Genomic DNA, 23,490 nt, shown 5'->3' with positions numbered 1-23,490 from the left:
ATTCTTTAATATAAAAATCTGACTTGAATAATATTTAATGAAATTATTAAAAAGGGCTAATATACTTGACACAACTTCCCTCTCAGCATGCATGTTTATATTAAGTTCTAACTTAATTTTACCTCAATTTTTTGTTCTCTCATTTATTGTCTCATGCATGTTTCCCAGGATAGCCCACTGGTCTTACAGTCTGACAGAAATGTAACAGTGAATGCAAGAAATCACATGGGACAGTTAACTGGACAACTGACAGTAGGTGAGTGTTCTTTATTGAATGTTATGTTTATCAGTTTAGCTTTATTAATAAGTTTAATTAATTACCATCACATACTAAATATTACTGAAAGGGCAGGAAAAAAAATCTCATCAACCATACTCAAAAACTGTTCCATACAATGGATCATAAGAGTGTGATTCACCATTAGCTCAAGAAGAAAACCTACAAATGCTTCAAAATTACTAAAATGACAACAGCTTAGTGAAAAATTATTATTTTTGAGACCATCATAACAAAACAAACTGAAAAAGTCTCAGCAAAATATGTTTCAACAATACTTTCAGTGGGAAAGTAACCATAATTTTCTTACACTTTCTGTCAGTCTTCCATCACTTCAGTGGCAATTACTTTGTCCCTGTCACTTTTTTTAAGGCATTTGTATCAGCACATATTCAAAGTAGTTGGAGTAACAGAATATTAAAAATCAGGGAAAAAAAACGAAAAACAAAACGCTTTCCTAGTCACTACAAAATTTAAATGAAAAGCTAGCATACTGCCAGTCATTCATTAAAACTGATATTTTACAAAGTATGAAAATACAACAGTTCCAAATGAAATGGACATTTAAAAATCCTCTACTTATCTGTTTCACTTACCATGTATTGTCCCCCATTTTATGTAGTCTATTGTGTTATACTTTGTTTTTAGTATGAATCATAGTTCTTGTGCTAATAAATATGAAACAATGCTTTTTATATTTTCTGAATTAGAAGAGTACTGATAATTTATTTTTAAGAATACTGGCCAAAAAAATTCACTGAAAAGTGATGTACTAGTTCTAGTACAAAACAATATATATTGACTAGGAATGGGATAAAAATAAAACAGCATACATGTGTAAGACCTTAGTATATAAAATTCAAGGAGACACTTCCTTATACCTTAGTATATAAAATTCAAGGAGATTAGATTTTATGTGTTTTCATTTTTCCCATTTTACTTCTGGATTAAGATGTGTTTTATTAATTGTTTTCTCCTCATGTGCTGAGGTTATGCCCACGAATGATTTTAAATTAAACTGTAGTTGTAATCTATACTAAGTTATCATACTGACTGGAGACAGTGGCTTCTAGTTGTAAAAATCTTTGCCAAGTGCACACAGTGACACACCATCTGCACTGATTTCCCTGAACAACCACATCGAATGAGTGTGCAAAAGTAACCACACTTGCTAACGGGTACAGATGAGGAAAATTAAGGTAACACCTGTTCTGGCCATATTGTACTTGCCCAGTGCAATTATGAAATGCAGTTCTCTATCATCTGGTAACTCTCTTGTTAAAACCTCTACTTTAGTGGGTAATTGCAAAAAGGTGAGTTGCCCATTGCAGACATTCACATTGGCTGAAATACATTTAATACTTCTATCACTGACACTATTCTGGCTGAGTGAATCTAGCAGTGAAAATGATTGTGAGTGTTTTGAGACTGACCTACTTAAAGGCATCACACTAGAGGTTAATATTCTAAAATCCTGAAGGGCTGAAAAAAACATGTGTTTTTATGTTACCATCATTAGGGTGAACACCTTAAGCTTCTTGGTGTGCAGCTGGTGCTGTCTCTGAAGATTAGAAGCTTGTTAAATTCCAATATTATATTTACATTATTTCTTAATCTATCTTCCTCTTTATTTCAGATATGGCCTTTATTATCTCTTAAATCAGTATACAATTTTTGTTTGTTGTGAATCCTCTGTTCAGGATTGGATGCATGTTAAAACATTCCTTATCTCTAAATGCTTCTTACTTAGTAAAGACAGTCACATCTGCCAGTAGAATCAATAAAACCTGGATGTTCTATTATTAAGAAATCAAATAAATTAACAGGAACCTAAAAGTAAAAATGTATTATTAATGCACTCCCTTTTAATTTTTTTTGTTGTGAAAGACAGAACAGAGACACGTTTTTACTTTTGCCTTAGGGAAAAACATGGCCACATTTGCTGAAAGAATGGAAGGGGACTTTTCTATGCAGAATTTGCTGACATACGAAAATGATTTTTTGTATTAGTTATAAATGCACTCCAGAAAATCCCTGTCTTTAAAAATGCTTTCTGTCCATTCACTAGTGCTGTGCATTGAAGCAGCTGTTTATGTGAAATGAATGAAAATAAACAGTGAGGAAAAATGTTTTAAGCAACAGAAAATCAAATTATCATGTCTTGGGGGGGAAAAATTTTCTTGTTAAAACTTTGAAATGTCATTATCGGTTCAGTCTTAAAGGAGATGAATAATCATTAAAAAATGCATACAAGTTAATATGCATGAAAGAAGCATTCTACAAAGAAAGAAGGATGCCAGTGCATTAAAAAAGGATGATAATGCACTTTTTATACGTGTGATATCATTAGCATTTTATCCATATTTCATAGGACTGAAGTGATACTACAAACCAGCAAATAGGCTGGTCTCATCCTGTATCTGGCAACCAAATTGCTGCTCATGCCAAATTTTAGGACAACTAAAAATTCTTTCTGTGGTGTTTGAAACCGTGCCATGTATGAATAGGCCAGCCCTAGGGGTATATAATTAGAACTGTAATGGGAAGATGGACTGATGTAAAAAAGTGGTGTTTGGGCTGGGAGGAAGAAGGCTATATGTTCACTTGGGGAGATGGAAAAAATCCAGTGAAACTCTTAATGGGTATTTAATTCTGTAAGTCACTATGGAAGACAAAATACGTCATGAAAGTGCATCATTAAGATATCTTGGGAAGCATCCTAACCTAAGAGGAATAAAGAAATAGTATATTAAACCTATTTTTTTAAAACATAACTAAGTGTATTGGATGATTAAGTTGTTGCATGTTTAAATGATATGAATTCAAATTATGCTTCATACAATACAATACCAAGGGTACGCCCATTATTGCAGTACAGTATTTTTATACTGGCACTAAAAACTGGAGAGAAAGTCACAGCTGTGGCAATGCTTTCTGTTGGGATCTGTACCAACTGAGCAAGAGATGTTGGCTTGTACTCCAGTCTATTCATGACATATGGTCTGGAAACTGCCAAGTTTGTGACTGAATCTCCAAGAGGACTCCACAGCCTTCAGTTTTTAGACATGCCATATAAGACCAAGGAACAGATGTAGCACAGACATGAATTGTATCTACAAAACAAAGATGAAAAGATGACAATCCATTGAACTCTGCTGGAAAACTTAGCACATCTCTCCCCTCCCAGCCCTTACTTGCTAATACTTCATTGTGCATTCTGCTGAATTACCTTTACACAACCTTTTCTCTCTGTTTAATCAATGTTTGCATAATTTATATGGAAAATTATCTACTTCTTTCTATCAATCTGAGAATGCACATTAGTTGCTGACCTTGAGCCTCAAGTCTTTTTTCTCCATGCTGCTGTCTGCATGTATCTTTTATACCTTTTTTTTTTTTTTTCTGGTGAGTGGTGTTTTTCCTTACTGCAATAATTGTTTCTGACAGGTATTTCTGCTACCGTTTGACTCTTTTCTGTTCATAAAGAACTCTAGGGATATTTGAAATGCATAAAAAAGTTCATTTCATTTCTGCTAAGCTTTGAGCCCTCAGACAAAATCATAAATCTCACAGACATCCAGACCTGTACAAGTCACAGCTTTAGAGAGCTCCTAAACCTGTCTCTCTAGTCACTGAGATCTCCAGAGCCATGCAAATTCAGAAAAAAAATATTTGAATACCAATGTTATATCACATTCTTGCAGTTACTTTTTGAAAATAGCAGGCAGATGTATGATTTTCAGTTACAGCACTGCTAAAGACTGATAACATTGCTGAAAGATATATTGAAATAACTGGTCAAACTTGGAGATCCTTTCCATACATTTACCACAAAACTTGCCTTGTGTGTTCCGAGATCTTTTTCTTTAAAATGTGTTTGCCTATTTGCGGTGTTCCATCCAGATTACTTGAGTTATTGTGCAGAAACTGTTGGACATTAGAAACTGCAGATATATAACTTTGTGGGAGTTTCCTTCATCATTCATACCTATATCATATATGGCAGTTTCCTAGGCTTATATCAAGTGATACCTTAACAGGTAACACATCTTGCTATCCCTTCACTTGTGGGGTGTTCAAATAATTCATCACCTAATGCCAAATAACTCATCACCTCATGCCACTTCTGATGTTCCCTTTGCAACCTTTAGATATCAATGAAAATCTGAAGCAAGATGCACTTCAAGTATTCTTGCTTTTAGAATCACCTGTCGGAGTAACAAAATCTTATATTCTTACTCTCTGGGGTAGTAACAATAATAATAAGGTACATATGTATATTTGTGTATACATGTTGCTCTAAATCTTTGATACTATTGCCAGACATTTACTTAAGATTTTTATGAACTCAAACTAAGTATCCATTAATAACATGCTTGATCAGACAAGAAATGTTTCTGGTTTAGAATCTTGTTTGCATACACTGTAGCCTCAACTCTAAAGTCTTTTCTCCTAACTGTTGCAAGAAGACAGTGGTTTTAGAATGATCATACACATACACGCTCTCCTCACTGTAGGAAAAGGGAAAAAATGGCCTCAGCTCTTCTCTTATCTCCATTATTGTTCTTACATCATCTGTACTAGGGTGCTGGGAGGGAAGGGATGAGTTGGTTTACAATCCCTCATTATCTGTTTCTGCCCTTCAGCTGGGAAAACATGGATTAGAACTTGTCAGGAATATGTGAAATAAAGACTTTCTGCTTCTGCTTACAAAGAGGTTTGCCTACCTGTCATTCCAAACAATAGCAAGATTTCCAAAATCTGAAATACATTAAACATTCTGCTAATTTCCATATTAACGCAATTGCTCTTGTAATAACTGTGGAAGGATAATTATTGTTGTTAAAAGATACGGCAAAACAAAGCCAGATAAATGAGTTATCCACTTCCCAGCGTTCTCTCAATTTCTAGTCCTTAACAGAAATACAGACTGAGTAAACTCAAATTTTGGTCCCTAATACCTCTTAAATGTATGCAAAAATGAAATCTATGCAATTCATTTGAGCAGTTCATTTTACCATACCTAGATGAATTAGTAGTCCAGCTTTTGCAGTTATGTACAAATAGGAGTATTGCACATTGAAATTCAGACTGAATATGTAATAGCTTAAAATCTTCTTTTGGGGCATTTTGTTACTTATCAAGTTATTCTCATTGTAGTGAAGGTTTTTAAGTTATAGTTACTTCATTGCCTCTTAATTTTCTGATACAAAAATAAATTAACACAGAATCCCTAATTTCTGGGCTAAATTACTTGCAGTGCTTAAATTTTTTCAGATTTTTTTCACCTTAAGTGGAAGTTTCTGTTGAACATCACTTGGCTGTCAGATGTTTCCCCGGTTACCTTTTGATTAGATACTTGTCATTCAAGAAATATTTGGATAATTTACACAGGAAAACCTTATACATTCTGACTGTACTGGTTTTAAATTATGATGTTTCTTAAACTTTTATAATTAAGCACTCTTCCCAGATGTAGGAATAGAAACAGTTTATCAGGAGGTGAAAATACATCTCATCTGCTAGCGTGTGGTAAATCCATAGTGAGGTCTTTTAAATGGAGGTAGATTGAAGATAACTTGTTTGGTTTTTTATGCAGGTTAGTTTACCTTGTACTTAACTGCAGGGTTAAAGGATTTCTTTCTGCTTCAGGACTCAATACAGAAGGAATGATGGAGCAGTGCCTGGAAGGCCATATGGCTTTATGTGTCCTCCTGGCAAAGCACGCGAGATGAGCCAAGAGGCAGTCAGAAAGTGAGCCATGTTCCTCAAAACAGTTGAAATGTCCAGCTGGAATCTGAGTCTCATCCCTCCTTGTAATTTACAGTGCAACGTGATGTTGCCTCCATTTCTGTCTGTCTGGTCCACAGAAAAGTCTTTTTACAAACCATCTGTGCTATAACAGGTTTTATGATAGTTCACCTAATATTTACTCTTAATGACTTAGGCTAAACTATGATGAGAATCCACTCCCATTAATTAATTAACCTGAAGTGTGGTATTAGGAAAATGTGAAACTCTCTGAAAACTGGTCCAAACTTTGACCTATTTGCCAGAACTTTGATGGGTCTGCCAACCTAATCCTGAAAAAATTAACATCATAATTTATTTAAAATCCACCCATTTTTCTCTTGCAATTCTCTGTTCAAGTAATTTACAAAAAATAGAAAGCATCTGGGTTTGTTTGTTTTGATTCAGCATCAAGAGACAGACAATTCCTTTCTAATTTTTGTTTCTATTTCACTTGTAAATTAGTTGCATCATTTTCTGTGTTAATCTTCATATATGCATTTGAAATTCAGCTATGGCAAATATGCCCTTGTGACAAGCCCTTGCATTAAATGGATTGAAAAATAGTACTTTTTTACACATCCATTACTCAATTAACTCATAAAACTGTTAAATATACTACATCAACCATTTTAAATCCAGCTTGTGCTTGGTTAACAAGAGAGAGATACTTTACACAGTACTTCTGATTGCATTTGATAAATCAGGTATATTTTCAGTTTTCAAGCAATACCTTTAATATCATTATGATGATTTTGTTATATGTTATGTGCAGACATAACACTACATTTCTCGTTAATATTTGAAATACTCTATGGTATAAAAATATATCTTAAGTCATTGCGACATGAATTGCTACATAAAACTGTGCTGTAAAAATAGAGTAGTAAGATATCTCTCTGTCAGTTATCAGGACCAAGTGGTCATTCTTTCTTGTAGGTATGGCCATTATTTAGCCTGATATCTCCTTCCTGAAATACAAGAGCATATCACATCAGTTTAGATGCCAAAATTAAAAATTCTCTATGAATAAACACCACTGCAAGCAGCAGTAGGATAGTAATTGAATTCTGTGCAATTTCAGCATGGTTATTTCAGGGGAGAGAAAGTGCTTATACATTGTTGGTATTAAAGAGCTTATCCAAAATGTCTATGCAGTGGATATGATTCTTTGCTTTATGATCCTCAGTAGTGTGTTATTCATAATCTTCTTTGAATCTTACTAACTTCAGTACTTCCAGAGCTGAGGCCTTAAGACCTCTTACCCCTATTTCTGCATTCACTATATTTTCTTTCTTCTTTCTACCTTCTTCAGACTCTAAAAGTTTTTGTCATTTGAGTCTTGATCCAGCTTTTCTTCTCTTTTTCTTCCCCTCAATCTGAGATCAGAACGACTGTTTCTACCTCAGATACATGGGACAGCTCATGTTAATTCATATCTGAACTTGTATGGATCTAACGTGGAAGGCATCTTTTCTGTCTGTTACTTACAGACAAAAAGAAAAACTTACTTTGTACTTTCTACAAATAGTCTTTATATTTTTCTTTTTCTACCATAGACAAAACACATGCAGCTTATTTTCTTTCCTTGTTTGTCCATGATCTAAATGTGGAGGGAATTTTAAGGTCTGGTACCTTATTTTTGATGTGGTGCTGGCAGGAACATCTCGCATGCTAAGGACTGGTGAGGTGTTGGCTTCCTGCAGGGCAGCCTTCAAAAAGAACCAATACATGCCTCTCTTTTTTTCATGAAAACACAGTGCTCTATATCCACTGTCACTTTAGAGGTGATACAAAAATGATTAAAGGGAACACTAAATCAGTGTTTTCCAGGCAGGGTTATGGAGGGGGGAACAGGAGTACAACAGTGACTGTGCAGAGATGTGTCCAAACCACTTGGTATGAGCCTTAACTTGCTGCCTTTAGTATTTCATGTCAATGCTAACTTCGACCCCAGAGCATCTGTAGTGAGTCTGCATGCATACTGAAGTAGATTTTAATTATCAATAACTTTTTGACAGTGGTACTGCAGTCCTCTGCTTACTTTGGTGCTTCATAGGCTTTTTATTTTACCTTACTGCATTTTAAATGCAAGTCTGGACTAGAACTGAAAAACAGGAGAAAAAGGTATTCTGTTGTAATTCTCAAATATTTTATCCTCCTCCCACCCCACCCAATGTGACCACATAAGCTATCAGAGGACCTGGAACTATGAATAGTTGATTGATTTAACTGTAGAAGTAGAATCTGAGTGGGAAGAGGTAATTAGTGTTTTCATGGTGGTGCAAAAGTGTTAGTGTTTAAACATTAATCCATTGCCATCTGCTGTTACCCATGTGCTGTTGGCCAGTACAGACAGCATAACTAGTGCCTAAATGTTCAGAGCAGGGAAGGAGAAGTGATTTCCTTTTGTAGGAGGGACATCCCAAGAGTCAAAGAAATGGGCTTATTTAGAAGTATATAAATAGGCTTTAGAGGTATAGGAATGGGGTGAAGGATGCAGCATACATCTTACAAAGATGGTTCTAATTCTTTGTCTTTAGCTTTATCTGAAGCTAATACTTCATTTAACTTCAAAAACAGCTGCTGTGCATGTGTTGTGACATTCACAAGGCTGCTGCTGTGTGCTAAGTATTATTAAATTACCTACAACATCTGGACCTTTAACAAGTCTCTGACAGGACATTAAGATTTTATTTTTACCCCTTTTCTCCCTGATGTTCAGACTGCTCACTAATATTGTCAGGAATATATTATTCTAAGGGGTGAAGGACAAAATAGGGGCAAAAAATGAGATGCCGATTTTAAGTTAATTAAATACAAAAAATCATAATTTAAAAGAAAGAGAAGAGCTGTGAGATCTTTCTGGTGTTCCTTATTTCAGAGTTGCAGAGAACACTTGGAGGTAGAAATTCAACAGCAGGCTGGTGTTCATAAAGGTGTTGAAATAACAGCAAATAGATTTGTCAAGCAGAAGTGAGAAGTAATTTGATTGTAGAGTTAGATTCTTTCTTCAGCAAACTTATCTTTCAAAAGTCTGAGTTCTATCAGTTTTCTTACTGAAACATCTATGGGAAATTAGCCTGTTTCTATTAGTGAATGAGATTCTTGCAAGTGAACAGTCAGGCTTGGAAACATTTGTGTTTGCCCATGAAAATTATTTGTCCATATGAGATTGTGAACTTCTTAGATAGCAAGTTCCGATTCATATAAATTAGATGACTAGTATTAAAAAAATAAGTAATGAAAAAATTTCAGTTTTATGGGATTTACCCTCCTATATCTTCAGACTATCAGAGATTTCATCTCAATGTTATGTTGCAGTTAATGTTGTTTTTTAAAAAGCATCAGTATTGAGGCTTAATTTCTATTTATTGCACAGCTCCAAGAACTATAAAAATATAGTTCCAAAACCAACTTCAATGCAACAGTGTGCGTGTGCTTTAAAAATACATTGGAAAATATCAATTAATAAACATAGATAGAAAACTGATGCTTTTTTTGTTTATTTATAAATTAAATTATTTGCCTTTATTTACCTCCTTTTAGAACAGAATTAAGTTTCAAGTTCCATATTATCCCAATGCTAGACATGTTTAATTATGCTATTTATAGATGAGCAGATCTGTCTTGATGTAATTTGTCTCAAGCATGTACGGCATAGTTAAAGGTATATTTATTATATATTTTAAAAATTTCTTTAATACAGAAATATGTCTCTGAAAAGAACTTATTTTTTTTAGGCTATTCTTGGAGTGATAAATATTGTATTTGTAACTGAATTATGAGCAGATGGCATTGAATTAATTATTAGAATAATATTTTTAAATTTTACTATATTTCTTCCTGTGAAGAAAAGCATTCCATAAATCTGAATTTAACTAGTCACTGGAAATAATTATCATTCACTGAATCGCTAAGATGAGTTAGAGATCAAAATCATAGAGTGAGCATTTTTTTCCAAATCAATTGGAAAAACAAATAAATTTTCCAAACAATTAAGGACTACCTTACCTTTAAAATACGCTAAGGTTCCAAACATTACAACATTAGGGTTTGAAAACTTCATGATTTACTTTTGTGCTATTCTGCGCAGATATTTTGATTGCAGAAGTTGTTGTATTGCTCTTTTATCATACATATTGCCAAGGCATCTGGACATGTTATGACCTCAAAATTTTCACACACTTAAAGATTTCTACCCATTTTTTTCTGGTGCAGAAGAAGAAACCAGGTGCTAATTTAGCACATTTCTTTTTCTCTAGCTGAGTGATTCTGGTTGGCTTGCTATATTTCTGATGTGAAAGTGTTCAGCTAGTCCAGACAAAAATTCCACCTATGCTGCAGGTCTTGTCTCTGAATTTACATATCCATCTGCATCTAGGTTATATTCCCTTCTAGATGCAGAATCGTACAGTCTTTTAAAGACACTTCAGATTTCCCATCAGCGAAGTACCCCATAAGTGGAGTATTTAAAACGTAGACAACCTGGCAGTGGTTCAAATCACAAAGACACAGAATTTCAGTGTCAGCAGGGTAACTGGCTTGAGGTAAATGTCTTCATCAGTGAATTGAATTGCATCTTATGTGTTAGAAGTCAACAGTGAACTCCACTGAGATCATTAATCAAAAGAGACACTTCCAGAACCTAAGAGACCAATATGCTTTTATCCTGCTTCTGCAGCTTTCTGGCCATTGTCCCACTGTCAAGAGCAAGGAGACAAGTAATTTCCTAAATGGATAATGCAGAAATCCTGAGAGCTGGGTTAACCCCTCATGGTGTTGTGCCATCATCATAATGCATGTTAGTTGCTCAGAAATCTACAAATGCATTTCACTGATCTGCCAACTAGCAGAAGGGTTTAAAATTATCATTTCTGGTCATCAGGCATACTTTTTCTCTTGTTTATTACTCAGTGGTACTACTTTTTGTGGATGAGTCATTTATCTTTTAGCATTTTGTACATTCTTTTATTAAATCTTTCTCAGATAAAGTGTGATTATATGAAGTGCTAAGACATTTTGCGTCGATAGCTTCAGCATATTTGTACTCATTAGCTAAAACAGATAATCGGAGAAATAGTCAGTTTGTAAAAATTAGACTTTTGTAGTCTTCCTTATATAGTAGCTATCAATATTGAATTAATATTATAAAAATGTAAAGTAGTGTTTCTTAATGGTTCTTTTTCAAGAAAGTTTCTAAGTACTGTGGTAGCTTCTGTCCTTTGTTTAAGTCTTCTCTCTCAGAGTATGATTAATTCAATTCTTTATCTCAAAAAAGTTTGATTTGTATTCAGAGAAATTATAATGGTCTAATTCACTACATTGTAGATAATATTATACAGTATTTTTGCTCACAACAGATTTTATTGAAAGTCTATGGGAAACTGCCAAAAGCATCTGGAAGAATAATTTGTATCTTTTTAATAAAGTCAGGAAAAAACAAAAAAGGAAGATGCAAAGCCAACCTCTTAATAACAAAGACACATAGAGATTATATTGATAAGATGGAAATTGGTCAAACATTGTATTTCATGATTTTGGAGGTCTTTCCAACATGAATGATTCTGTGAATATGATGAAAAATATTTGCTAGCTTTTAATTTATATTAATAAAATACAAAAAAATGTTCAAAATGCCTGCAGGGCAGGAAAAAAGTCTCTGAATAACTGCCTAGTGCTTACAGAGTATTACCAGTAAGAAAGAAAAAGCTGAAATGCTTTTCTTTTTAAATCTTCACAAAGTAAGATCCATAACAGTTATTTAAAAAGGTCACAGGATAAATGAGTAAGAGGAAAGGTACAGAACCACTGGGCTACATTAATGTATTTCACTTCATCCAGTTTCATTTTCAGTGCAGTTACCTCGGAGTGATAAAGCAGGATGCATAAAGGTCCTTGCACTACTAGCAGTTATTTTAGACAGCCTGCAGATGAGAGATTAGGCTTCCAAAGATGCCAATAAGTCAAAAATTTGATTTGTTTTTAAGAAAAGAATAAAACAAATATATAGAGATTTATATATCAGTGAATTTTCAGTAGAATTTCTGGTAAATTGGTAGAACGTTCAATAGAGAAGTCTGGCTAGAAGTCTGACCTAAAGGAAATATATAATGATAAACAGTAACAGGTTTAGCAAGGAATGATTGACCTTGTGATCTGCAAGATGTTATCTTTCCCAAGGCGAAATTCAACAGTCTTGTTTTGTCTCCAAGTTTCATCTATCTACTGGAGACTTTTCATAACTCCCCTTACTTACTATTTCTGTGTGCTTTTGCTAATTCATTTGAATGTGGTATACATCAAGTACAGCAGGTAGTCAGGTATCTCATTATGAGTTGTTCTGCCTGTTTTTAACTCTCTTTTCAGTGGAATGTGAAGCTACTTAGAAACAATTTGGTATTTTCATAAAACATAATGACCAAACAGCATAATTATAACCTTGTAGCCTACTTCAGCTAACAGAGACAATGGAAATATTCCCACTAATTTTGTATGGAAAAGTAGTGCCCAGACTGCTTCAGTATGCCTCAGCTTCAGAAAGGTGTATGTTCAGCTTTGTAAATTAGTTATGTTGTAAAAGCAAATCACATCACAAAAAGCTAAAAATTACAGGGTTAAGGATAAAATGGAAAACTTGAAAAATTCTCTTAGGATTTAGTAATATTCAGGTTGCATTCATGATGAGTTAGAAAGACTAAGCTTTCTACTCCCATTCACATTTTGTAGCACACAAAACACGTTAGAGTTATAAATAATGCAGTTTCATGAGCTGGACTTTTGAGCTTGTCAATGAAAGCTAAGTTGATAAATGCAGCTATAAAAAGAAGCTAACATATTGTAGCTATTTATTGATGTCACAAAGGTAGATTCCTGGACAATAAAGGAAAGCATGTAGGAAAGATAATATAATAGATCTGGTAATAAAAAATAATACATATTTATGTATTATTTAACCTACTATTTATTTCATATTTTAAATATTTATGCAACAATCTAATTTAAAATATATACATTTACATAAACATGCATATTAATTTATTATTAATAAGTTTATTCTATTTTTATATGTTTATAACACTTCTACAGTATTATGAGAAAAACAGTCTGATACAAAAGTCATTTGACTTGCTACAAGCCTCAGTTCAAGAATCTAGATCATGTTTTGAGTAAATTAAACTTAATGGGATTATAAGGAGAGCTAAACACAGTGTGAAGTCCTACACCTATATTTTGTTGCCTGACATATCTTCTTTGTCTTGCTTGTCTTGCTTGGCTTTCTTATCTAAGGACCCATATAAGCAATTAAGATATTATAACTAAAATTACAGATAATGCACATCCTTTCAACCGTTATAGAAGCAAAATAAATGCGCTGACTTAAAGCTCAAAACAACCTTCAAGAAGCAAAGAATCACATTTTACTTTCATTCCCGCATGAGTATTGCTCACAGATGATGAAATTATGAACAGCTGGATCTTATCAGACCAAAGGTCTGTTCAGCCACGTAATTTCTGAGTGTCATGGAAATTACCATATGTTAGGGATAGTAGGCAGAAAAGCACAGAATTGCTCTTGAACTGTTGTGGCCTCATATAGAAGTAGGATGGAAGGTGTTGTCTGCTGCAACTTCAATGCTGCTTCCACATATTATTTTCATAGCTGGGGTTCCACTGTCAAGATGCACCAGGAGGGCAGACTGCAGGAAGGATGTATTCTATCTACTGCAGAGGTGACAGACTGTATTTCAGATGTGTTTTCCAGTAAAACTGATATACTATATCAGTGGTGGACTGGACAGTGCTGAGTTCATGTTGGACTCGATGATCATAGAGATCTTTTGCAACCATAATGATTCTATGATTCCACAAAGTTCCTAGAAGTAAAATCTGCCTGGGACGGCAGATCTTTTCTGTCAGATTTCATTTGACAAAGTCCTAAACCTGCAATATCACTAATCTTTCATGGATGTTACTGGTTCTGTAGGTCATGATGAAGGTGGTGTCCTGTCTGATTCAGATGGTTCTACTGAGTTTCCTCCTACAATAATGTATGGCTTATTCCTATGCTAATAATTTATGTTGACAGCTGTTATTGTTCACTTTCAAAAAAGGTAACAAAACTGTGCTTTGTTTCTTCTCATCTAGCATTTGCTTCAGCTTCCCTTGTCTGAGTAGATAATCATTCAAAGCAGGAAACCTTGAAGATCAACCTCTCTCTTAATTTGCACAATTGCTCTTGCATTCATTGAAAATTTTTTAAGATCTTTGGTGACAAAAATACCATAATGTCTAACATTCCTATGAATATATATATAAAAATCTAGGTGTATGCTTCTGAAAAATTGATCTTAGACCTAGATGAGTATTGAATCTTTATTAGAAATGCTTTACATCTTTAATCTCCAATCTCAGAAGCATCAACACATTCTCATAAAAGTAACTTTATTTTCATCCAGACTCTGTAAAAAACTCTGCTTTTAATGAATGTTTAATTTTTTTTTAATTTTTAAATTTTTCCTTGAAGAATCAGAAGAAAGTATATTGAACTTTATTATGTTTCCCATTTACAAGGTAATTTGTGGTCATTCCATTTGAATTCTGATCCCTGTATTTAATCTAAGGTTGTTAATTTTTAATTTTTTTCTGTGTTTGAATTTGTTGTTTGCCAGGTGGACATGGAAGGTGACTGAGAAATCAGACACAACTGCTAGTGTTTGTAATCATATCTAAACCTTGTAAGACTGGAGAGTTCTTGTAACTATTTATTTTCACAGCAAATAGTGCTTCTAATCAGTATTTCTGAATAATAATGAAGTGCTGTAAGTAATCATTGACTTTTAAATGCAAAATATTTGAACATGCTTTCTTCATATTTTTATTATTATATTACTTTATTTGCAAGTCAAACTTTCTTCAAATTCAAAGCTGATATTTTTTATCTTGAAATTTAATCTCTATTACTGTTAATCTGGATTATAGAACCATGATTTTCTAGTTTTACTGCATGTACCGCCCAACATTTTCATTTAATGCATCTTCACTGCAGTTAAAATGAACAACTTTAGGTTTTGTACCATTTTAAATGTAGTTGGTTTAATGATAGTTTCAATTATACAGCTGCTGTGCAGCAAGCATGTGTTATAAAACCATCATTACATACCATGTATATATGAATATTACACATATATTTTTCATCTATATACTTTAAATCAAATGAATTTTACAGAAGCGTAATAATTTAATTGAGAATTATACAGCTGAATTTAAAAGTTAATAGTTTTCCTTAACTCAGGATGAGAAAAAGAGTTTGTCATAGACATCTCCTGATTAAAACTGTTATGGAGCCAGCTCCATGTCTAGTATGAAGTAGAATAGCAATACACTAATAAGTAGCAAAGCTAAACAACTTATCAAGTAGACATGTGTTTGATAGAAATTACCTGTCCAAACAGAATTTAGAAGATATATTTTTATACATGATTCTCTGGACTGAAGTATACATTATTCAAGCAGACAAAATATGCTGAAAATAGTGACGGCTCTACAAGTTTGAGGTTAGAATTTGAGAATATTTCCTTTGTTCATGCATAATATTCTAAGACTTGATGCATTGTTTTTATTAGTAGTACTATTAAAGATTCAGACATTTTATGAGATGTGTAAGTTTGTAGAATGTTTTTGGAACACAGCTATTTGCTTTACAGCTAAGAAAACAATACCCTAATACATTGCAAATGCAGCTGCTTGCTCCTATTTCAACTGGGAAATGAAAATGTAATGAAACAGAATTCCATTTTGATAGCACTGATTAATCCATAGGCAGTTTAACTTTTTGAAACCAGCTTTATACCATTCACACCTGGTTCTATGTCAAAAAGATTTAACATGTATTATGTTTTTTAGTAATCCCTCAAGTGCCTTGAACACACTACCATTTCAGCACTAAGAAATACCAAGCAATACATTATTAAGTCCTCAGTGAAACATGAAGTAAAAGCCCATTTATTTTAGCATTAAAATTTAGTTACTTCCTGTAATTATATTTTGGACTACCTGAATTCTAGGTGTACTTTTATACAATGTGATTCTGAAACAGCACAAAAAGCAGCTAAAATATGTGCATTCCTTAGTCAAAGTTCAAGATCATTGTTATTTCAGTCATTTTTCATGAAACCCTAAATACATCACAATTTTTAAAGCTGCTATTGAAACATGGGCTGTCACTTACACTGATATATAATGAGTAAGAATGTGGCAGGTCTTTTCTCTTTTTGATTTCTGACACGTTTTGTGCTAATTTCTTTTCCTTACAGAGCTAACAACTTTGATGGGTGTAAATTAGTAACATCACAGTACTTGTAATGACACTTGCTTTTAGGTGGTTAATCTATCATCAGCTCTTTTAAAAAAAGATGAAACTATTTAGTACTAAGTTATTTGTAGTTATCCTTTGGTTTCCTGAACCATAAGTTTGGTTGCAGGACACAGGGATCCTCAAAAATCTGAAATATGAAATATTCCCCTGTCTGTTTTTACGAAGATTTTGTATTTTTTCAAAACACAGCCAACAACCTAAATTAGCATATATTAAACAAACTTCAGCGGGGGGGGGGGGGGGGGGGGGGTAAGCGGGATAAAATACTGTTTTACACATTGACATACTAAACATATCTAAATTCAACAAAGTGCATCATCGCAATTATTTTGATAATTCCTTTTCATTTGCTTTTTCCTTTGTGAATCAAAAAATAGCCAGAAATTTTTTACAGTACAAACATAAGTTCATCTGAAAGTAAGAGGAATTGTTTTGATTACATAGCTGATTCTGCAAATTATGAGCTGCTAAGGCAATTCCTTGACCAAAATTCATTATCACAGTTTTTATAGTCCTTATTACATATTTTGATACTGTGCATTTGCATATTAAACTAAAAACCAAGTTTTTACAAACTTCTGGCCAGATTATTAAACTGAAATAATATATATAAAATTCTTTGTTCATAGTGCCCTCCACATGATTTCTATGCATATAGATTTATCCCAGGAATGCATTACAAGTCTAATTAAGGATCCTAGAGAAAATTTCAGATTATTATTCCCTGAAATAATGTATCTTGCCTTATATCTTGTTGTGCCCTATGCAGTTGGCTTTTCAACGCCATTTTAAGAAGTGACTTTTCCTTTCATTTATGAATAAAATGAAATGTTCAGAAACGATTTCGTATGCAAAACACTGGAGAGTAAGAATCAGACCAGTAAATTTAAAAGCATAGTAAATTTAAAAGTCTCAGCACCTGCCAACTTTCTTCATTGAAGTTAGATCAATTTCATACATCTGTCCAATTTCAGAATTATTTTAGGGTTTTTGAGCTTTGAGACATTTGACAATATTTTTTCATAAAATTATCATAAATTTTGATATCTTAGTTTGTGGAGTTTTTTTGTTTGTTTTGCTGTTTTGTTGTGGGTTTTTTTTGTTATCCTGTTGTCTAAACTTGCATTAGAACTGAATGAAAAAGACCCTTTTCTGCTGTTGATTTCTATGTCTTGATGGAATAGGGTCATGTGTTATCTTTATTTTTCCGTTGGCAAGAAACTGCATTTTAAGCTGAACAAACCCCAGAAAGCTCTGTCTGAATTGGCATTTCAAGATCTCTTTATTTAAGTACATTCTACATTTTAATGTTGATTTCCGCATAATGCTGAAATAGATGTTTTTCATAGTTATTTCTGTAAACTATTTTAACAGCGTCTTATAATGCAAATTATCTGTCAATCTTACATAAAGCCAAATATCTTAGTAAAGCATAGTGTATTTGATATGTTTTGTATATTCCATTTGTGCCAATGGTTACTTCTTACAAAATACCTTAGATGGAATGACCACTCCTTCTATTTCAGGAGCTGATGCCGTGGAAGCTCAGTGTAAGAGATTTGAAGTGAGAGCAAGCGATGGTGGAAAAGTATTGTTTTCTGCAGATGAAGATGAGATTGTCATTGGAGCAGACAGACTGAAAGTAACAGGTATGGTAATAATAAAGACTCTAAATTTATGTAAACATATATTTTTAATACCTGCAGTAATAATTAAACTATCAATCCTCTACAAAATTGTAATCCACCGGAGAATAAAGCGTCTTCTCATTATCAACCAAAAGATACTGCATAATCTAAATATCAATTCCTCTAAAGGTACATTTCAATTTAAAGTCTGCAGGACCAACTGTGGTAGAAATTGCACTTACCTCTGTGTTTTGGCTTTTATATGTTACCATTAAGCATTGTTTTGTGGTGTGTTTGCCATTTGTTTAGGTAATGCTCCTTGGAAATGAGAAAAAAGATTTTATATGGGGACCTTTGTTTTTTCTGTATACAAAATATCAAGTCTAACTTCCATATGAATTAAGATTTCATGAGGCTTAGCTGAAAAACCTTGCCTTCGTTTGGCTGTATTAGTTTTTAATGAAATAAAGGTTGCTGTTATGGTTTCACCACAGCCAGTAACTAAGCCTTGCACAACCACTCCACCACCAGTGTGGGTGGGGGAGAGTATTGGAAGGGTGACAATAAAAAAAAAAATTCATGGGTGTAGATAAAGACAGTTCATTAGGTAAAGCAAAAGTCACACACACAGGCAAAGCAAAACAAGGAATTAATTCACTGCTTTCCATGGGCAGTGAGGTATTCAGCAGTCTGCAGGAAAGCTGGGCCCCATCATGCATAACATGGCAAAAGAGAATCATGGTGAATCCTGCTAAGGCTCAAACTTGGTCATAATACTGCAGACTGAGAAAACTAATCTTAAATGTGCAATTAACACAGGAGATTTCAAAGCATCTATCATAAGTTAAATAATAAAACATCGTACAAATGGTGAATCTAATGCATTAGATTCCCGCCACTGACAAATGCATTCATAAATTTTAGGTGTCCTGAGCATTTTTTTAATCAAACATTTGGCACCATAAGAATTAGTTTTATCTAAAGATTGTGTGATATCTTTAAATTCTTCAGCAAACAGATGAAAGGTGATGAGTCCCTGTGAGCAGCATCAATCAGACTGTATTACTCCACATGGCATGATATGACTGATGAAACCTGGCAGGAAATCATAATGTCAAACCATCAACCAGAACTTTTTTAATGTAGTTTATTTTTCTCAAGCTTGTGTTTTTTATTTCCTTGGTGCCTTGGGGTGAATATAGGAAAGGAATTATGGAAGGAGAAATAAAACAGAAGTTGAATATAAAAAAGAGAAAATAAGATGTGCTTATTTGAAGATAAAGCCCTCACACGTATTTATTTAAGGGTGGTACTACAATGCAATGATTATTTTTTTTCTTTTGTAGCAATCAATAGTGACTCTTTGGAAACACTTCACTGGGAATGTGTCCCATAAATGATTTATTTTGGTAATTAATTTTCAAAGTATGCCCATGGGCATTTGTAATCTACCACAGCAATATGGGATTTTTTGTATATTATTATTTTTCCTCCATTCAGAAGAATGGTTTTTAATGCTCAGCTTTTAAAAACAAGCTATCATAAGTCAGTCTAAGAAATTCTTGATTAATGAAAACTTGAAAGATTAAGTTGACAGCTTCTCGCTGTTTACTTTATGTAACATTTTTATTTGTAAATTTTTATATAGCCAGCCTATTCCAAGAAGAGAGGTATAGTAGATATAGGGCAATAATCCAGATGTCAATTTATTTCCCAGATAAGAAAAATATAGAATCAGAAGCAGTACTTTTTGGTTTAGACCTATTGCAGTTATATATTTGTATATTAAGAATCTCTCACTTCAAAATTTGGCACTTGGCTGGTTTAGTTTAAACTTCTTTTTCTTCCTTACATTGCTAGTTTTGCTTCCTCTTTTAACTGCATTAGCTCTTTTCTGCTTTGTTACTCAAGGAAAGGAAAGAAGGATTTAAATTTTGTGTTGTTAGAGAGAGCTGTTATAATTGCAGCTGTCTATTGTCCTTTTGGACAGAGATGCCTCCTGCCACCAAGTTTAACATGTGTCATAGAGCTGTGGAGGGAGGAAAGAGAAAGGCTTGGTGAATTGAGCATATTGTTAAAGAAATGGGGAAACAAGTAGTAACAATAAGCTCATTTTCCAGTGGGCTCATGGGTTCTTTTCTGCACATGGTTAAACCTTTCTCCATGTTTTATATTCACCCTGCTGTTCCAATGGACAGCATCTATGGCATCACAGAGTCTTCGGTCTCTCTGCAGGTACAGAACAAGAGTATCTGTTTGATTTTTACTGCTCTTATTTAAATCTTAATTCAAAATTTTCTACCTTTTTTTTTTTTCTTTTCTTTTTCTTTTAACTGGAATATGATGTCTGTAAGATACTCTTGTAGCAGAATTGTATTGGTCAACCTTTTTCATGAGAGTACAAGCACATATCATGGGGCAGCTTTATCCTGCCAGAGCACTTTTGAGAAAGATTAAGAATCCCTTAGGTCAGTGTACATTTTTCTGAGAAAATGCTGTGAAATAAAGTTATATAAAAACCTTCACTGGATGGCTCTGTTAGTATAGTTAGTTTTTTTTTTTTCCTTTTATCCTTAAAGCAAACTCATACTTAGCAGCTGTATAAGATGGATGAAGGAACCTGGAACTTATCTGGTTTTAGTCAAATTGCACCTATTTTTTTTTTTACAATGTAAATAAGGTTTTTTCTCCTTGGTCTTCTCAGGTGGCTTTCTTGGTTAAGTCTAAATGCAAATTAATGGAAATTCTCTTTTTTGCCATTCAACTTATACTTTTCTATTCAAATTTTGTAAAAATTTTGCTTTTTGAAAAAGGTATTTCCCTCTCTATGATTTCAAAGGGGACAAGACAGTAATTTAACTCTCATGTTGTTTCCTACATGTTCTTTTGATCCATAAAATTCCTTCATTTTTCTATGTCCTTCTTTGTTTAAACGTGATTTCATCTCTGACCCTTCTTCCAAGACCCATAAAAACTATAGTATAATTTGTTTTGCTCCAGGTTTACATAGGTTCTGTATAAGTTATACTTGCACATGTGGCTTTTTATGTTTATTATTCATACTTTAAAAAGGCAAAGCAAAACTAGATTTGCAAATTAAATTAGATAGGTTGTCAATCAGAAGCCACTGCTGTTCTGCAGTCAAATCAATTTGTTTTCTAGATGTAGAAATCAGCTATATTATTTTTCTAAATAACCCAGTCTAAATTGTTTGGAAAATATTACTTACCTTTAAGGAAATCTAATTAATCTTGTTTTCTTCTACTTTCTTAATTGCTGGATTATTTTCTTTCTTACTGCTGCATATCTGGGTGGTATAGTGTGTTTTAGCACAGCACCCAAGTTCCTTTCTGCATATAACTGATTTTTCTTATTATGGTAATTAACATGTCAACAGTAATCCGTTTTTCTCTAAAAAGAAATAAGGAGCTACTTAGAAACTTGTCAGTTATAGTTTTACCAAGATTTTAGTTCTGTAGAGTTCAACCACTTCATAATTTTTGGAAGCGCACATTTTTTAGATACATGAAGTTCCACATCTGTATTGTATGATCTAATTGGTTGAAGAACACTTTTTCCCATATTTCAAACATAAAAATTGTTCTCACTGGGGGAATTGAAGTTGCAAAAAGGTTTGGACATATTTGCTAGCAGTATTATGAGAAACAAAGAGGCATAAAAAATTTGGTGGTCATTATGAGTTACTAAGACCCTTCTTTGTCAAATAGCACAATCAAGTAGAAAAATGGAAGTTGGAAAAGGACAGTAGAGTACATACTTTGATAACTTTCTCAGATTAATAGCAAGATGTATATAGGTCAAAACTACTTTGACACCAAAACAGAGTCAGGAAAATGTGTGAAGGGCTGCAGGTATCTTATTCATTACACTGAAGCATATGCTTGCAGTGGTTTCAGTCAGGCTTTTGATCAGTCATTGACTTCACTAGATGAAAGATGAGAGCCTTAATGTGTCAAGAAAGCTTCAGAAGGTTCTAGTATACTTATATTCTGATAATATTCTAATAATAATCAGAAATAATATGCAGAGGAGTGCATCAATACTTCAGTTTTGATTTTAAGATTATGCTGCAGGACTGGGAGTCTGCAGGTAATTGAAATATAGAAACGTCTTCCAAGGTAGTTAAAAAAGAAAGGATAAAATAGAAATATGGCTTATGGCTATAAAAAGGAAATATGACAGAATTACGAGGAAATATATGTGAATTGCAAATTAGGTTGGAGAAGTAGAAATAAAATATTTATAACAAGTACTGAAATGCAGAAAAAAACTTATTATTTGATGTATGTGGTTATTACACTAGGCTTATATCTAGTGCACTGAGGGACTGAATAAGAATTTCAGTATGAATGAGAAAGAAGATCTTGCACTTGCCACGTTCAGTGGGTGGATTGTCGTTCAGGACAGAAGTTCAGATCGAGTTTAGAGAGCGAAGTGGCATAAGATGAAGGGAAACACTTAATCATTTTAAGATGGCTTATGGAGCCAAATTATCTGACCACAGTAAAACTACTGTATTTGATGTTGTACTAAAATTTAATCCTCTAAGCAGATATGACAAGTTCTTGGTATCCTGAACACTGAATGAACCCAATTCTTTTATCATAATCTGTCAGTAACTAAAATGCATCACATATATAGGATTTCTGTGTTTCCTGAGTAATGAGTACATTAATATGTACTCCAGTGATGAATAAGGCTTCTGATAAGCTTATTTAGGTCTCAAGAAAGCACTCAATGTCTTTTCTTGCCTTTAAGGGAGCTCTGACTGAAAGATATTATTGTGGTAGTCTAACCACTTTGACAAAACAACCTGGCAGGGTATGACTCTGGAGGTAGAACTACAGAGCTGATTACAGTGACAGATATATATATATAGATAGATATATATATATATATATATGACTCCAGCCTGTCAATGAACTGAAACATTTATGGAAGGCTACAAATGGTGAGAATAAGTAAGTAAATAAATAAATAAATTTCTTATCCAGGACATTGCCTAAATATATTTGTATCTTCTATTTTAAGGTAGAATGCATCCAACCAGTTCAGATTCCAAGCGGTGTGAACTTACACCAGCCTGCAGATGTCTTTGTAGTTTACTGGAGGAATACATTAACCTAAGGATAATAACAATTTATTGGCAAAAGAAAGATTTTTCTTTTTGGCACTTAAAAATATGTGGAAGGAAAAGAAGAATTGGTCTCAGAAACATATGTAAAGTGAAATAAGTGTTGGTAAAATAAATTTTCCTGAAAAGGGAATAAACCAAAAAAGCAGACAAACGTGCAAACAGTTCTGTAGGAGCAGGAAAATGTGTTCAGTTCCTCTACAGCTATTTCAGTGAAAAATACTCATCCGGGCTGTTCTGTAGACTGAGACATAGAAGAAGC

General features: G+C 33.5%; 1 protein-coding gene across 1 annotated transcript in view; it reads left to right on the top strand.

Annotated features, from left to right (window-relative positions):
* Positions 1-23,490, top strand: part of SGCZ (sarcoglycan zeta) — a 176,860-nt gene that overhangs the window by 114,220 nt on the left and 39,150 nt on the right. Inside the window, 2 exon segments of the mRNA XM_062492813.1 lie at positions 169-256; positions 17,972-18,094. Of these exon segments, the coding sequence (XP_062348797.1) occupies positions 169-256; positions 17,972-18,094 (211 nt within the window).

The sequence above is a fragment of the Cinclus cinclus genome, chromosome 5 (assembly GCF_963662255.1).
Source record: "Cinclus cinclus chromosome 5, bCinCin1.1, whole genome shotgun sequence".
In the NCBI taxonomy this organism is placed as follows: Eukaryota; Metazoa; Chordata; class Aves; order Passeriformes; family Cinclidae; genus Cinclus; species Cinclus cinclus.
The sequence above is the reverse complement of the archived record's forward strand: the minus strand, read 5'-3'. Positions and strand labels throughout refer to the sequence as shown.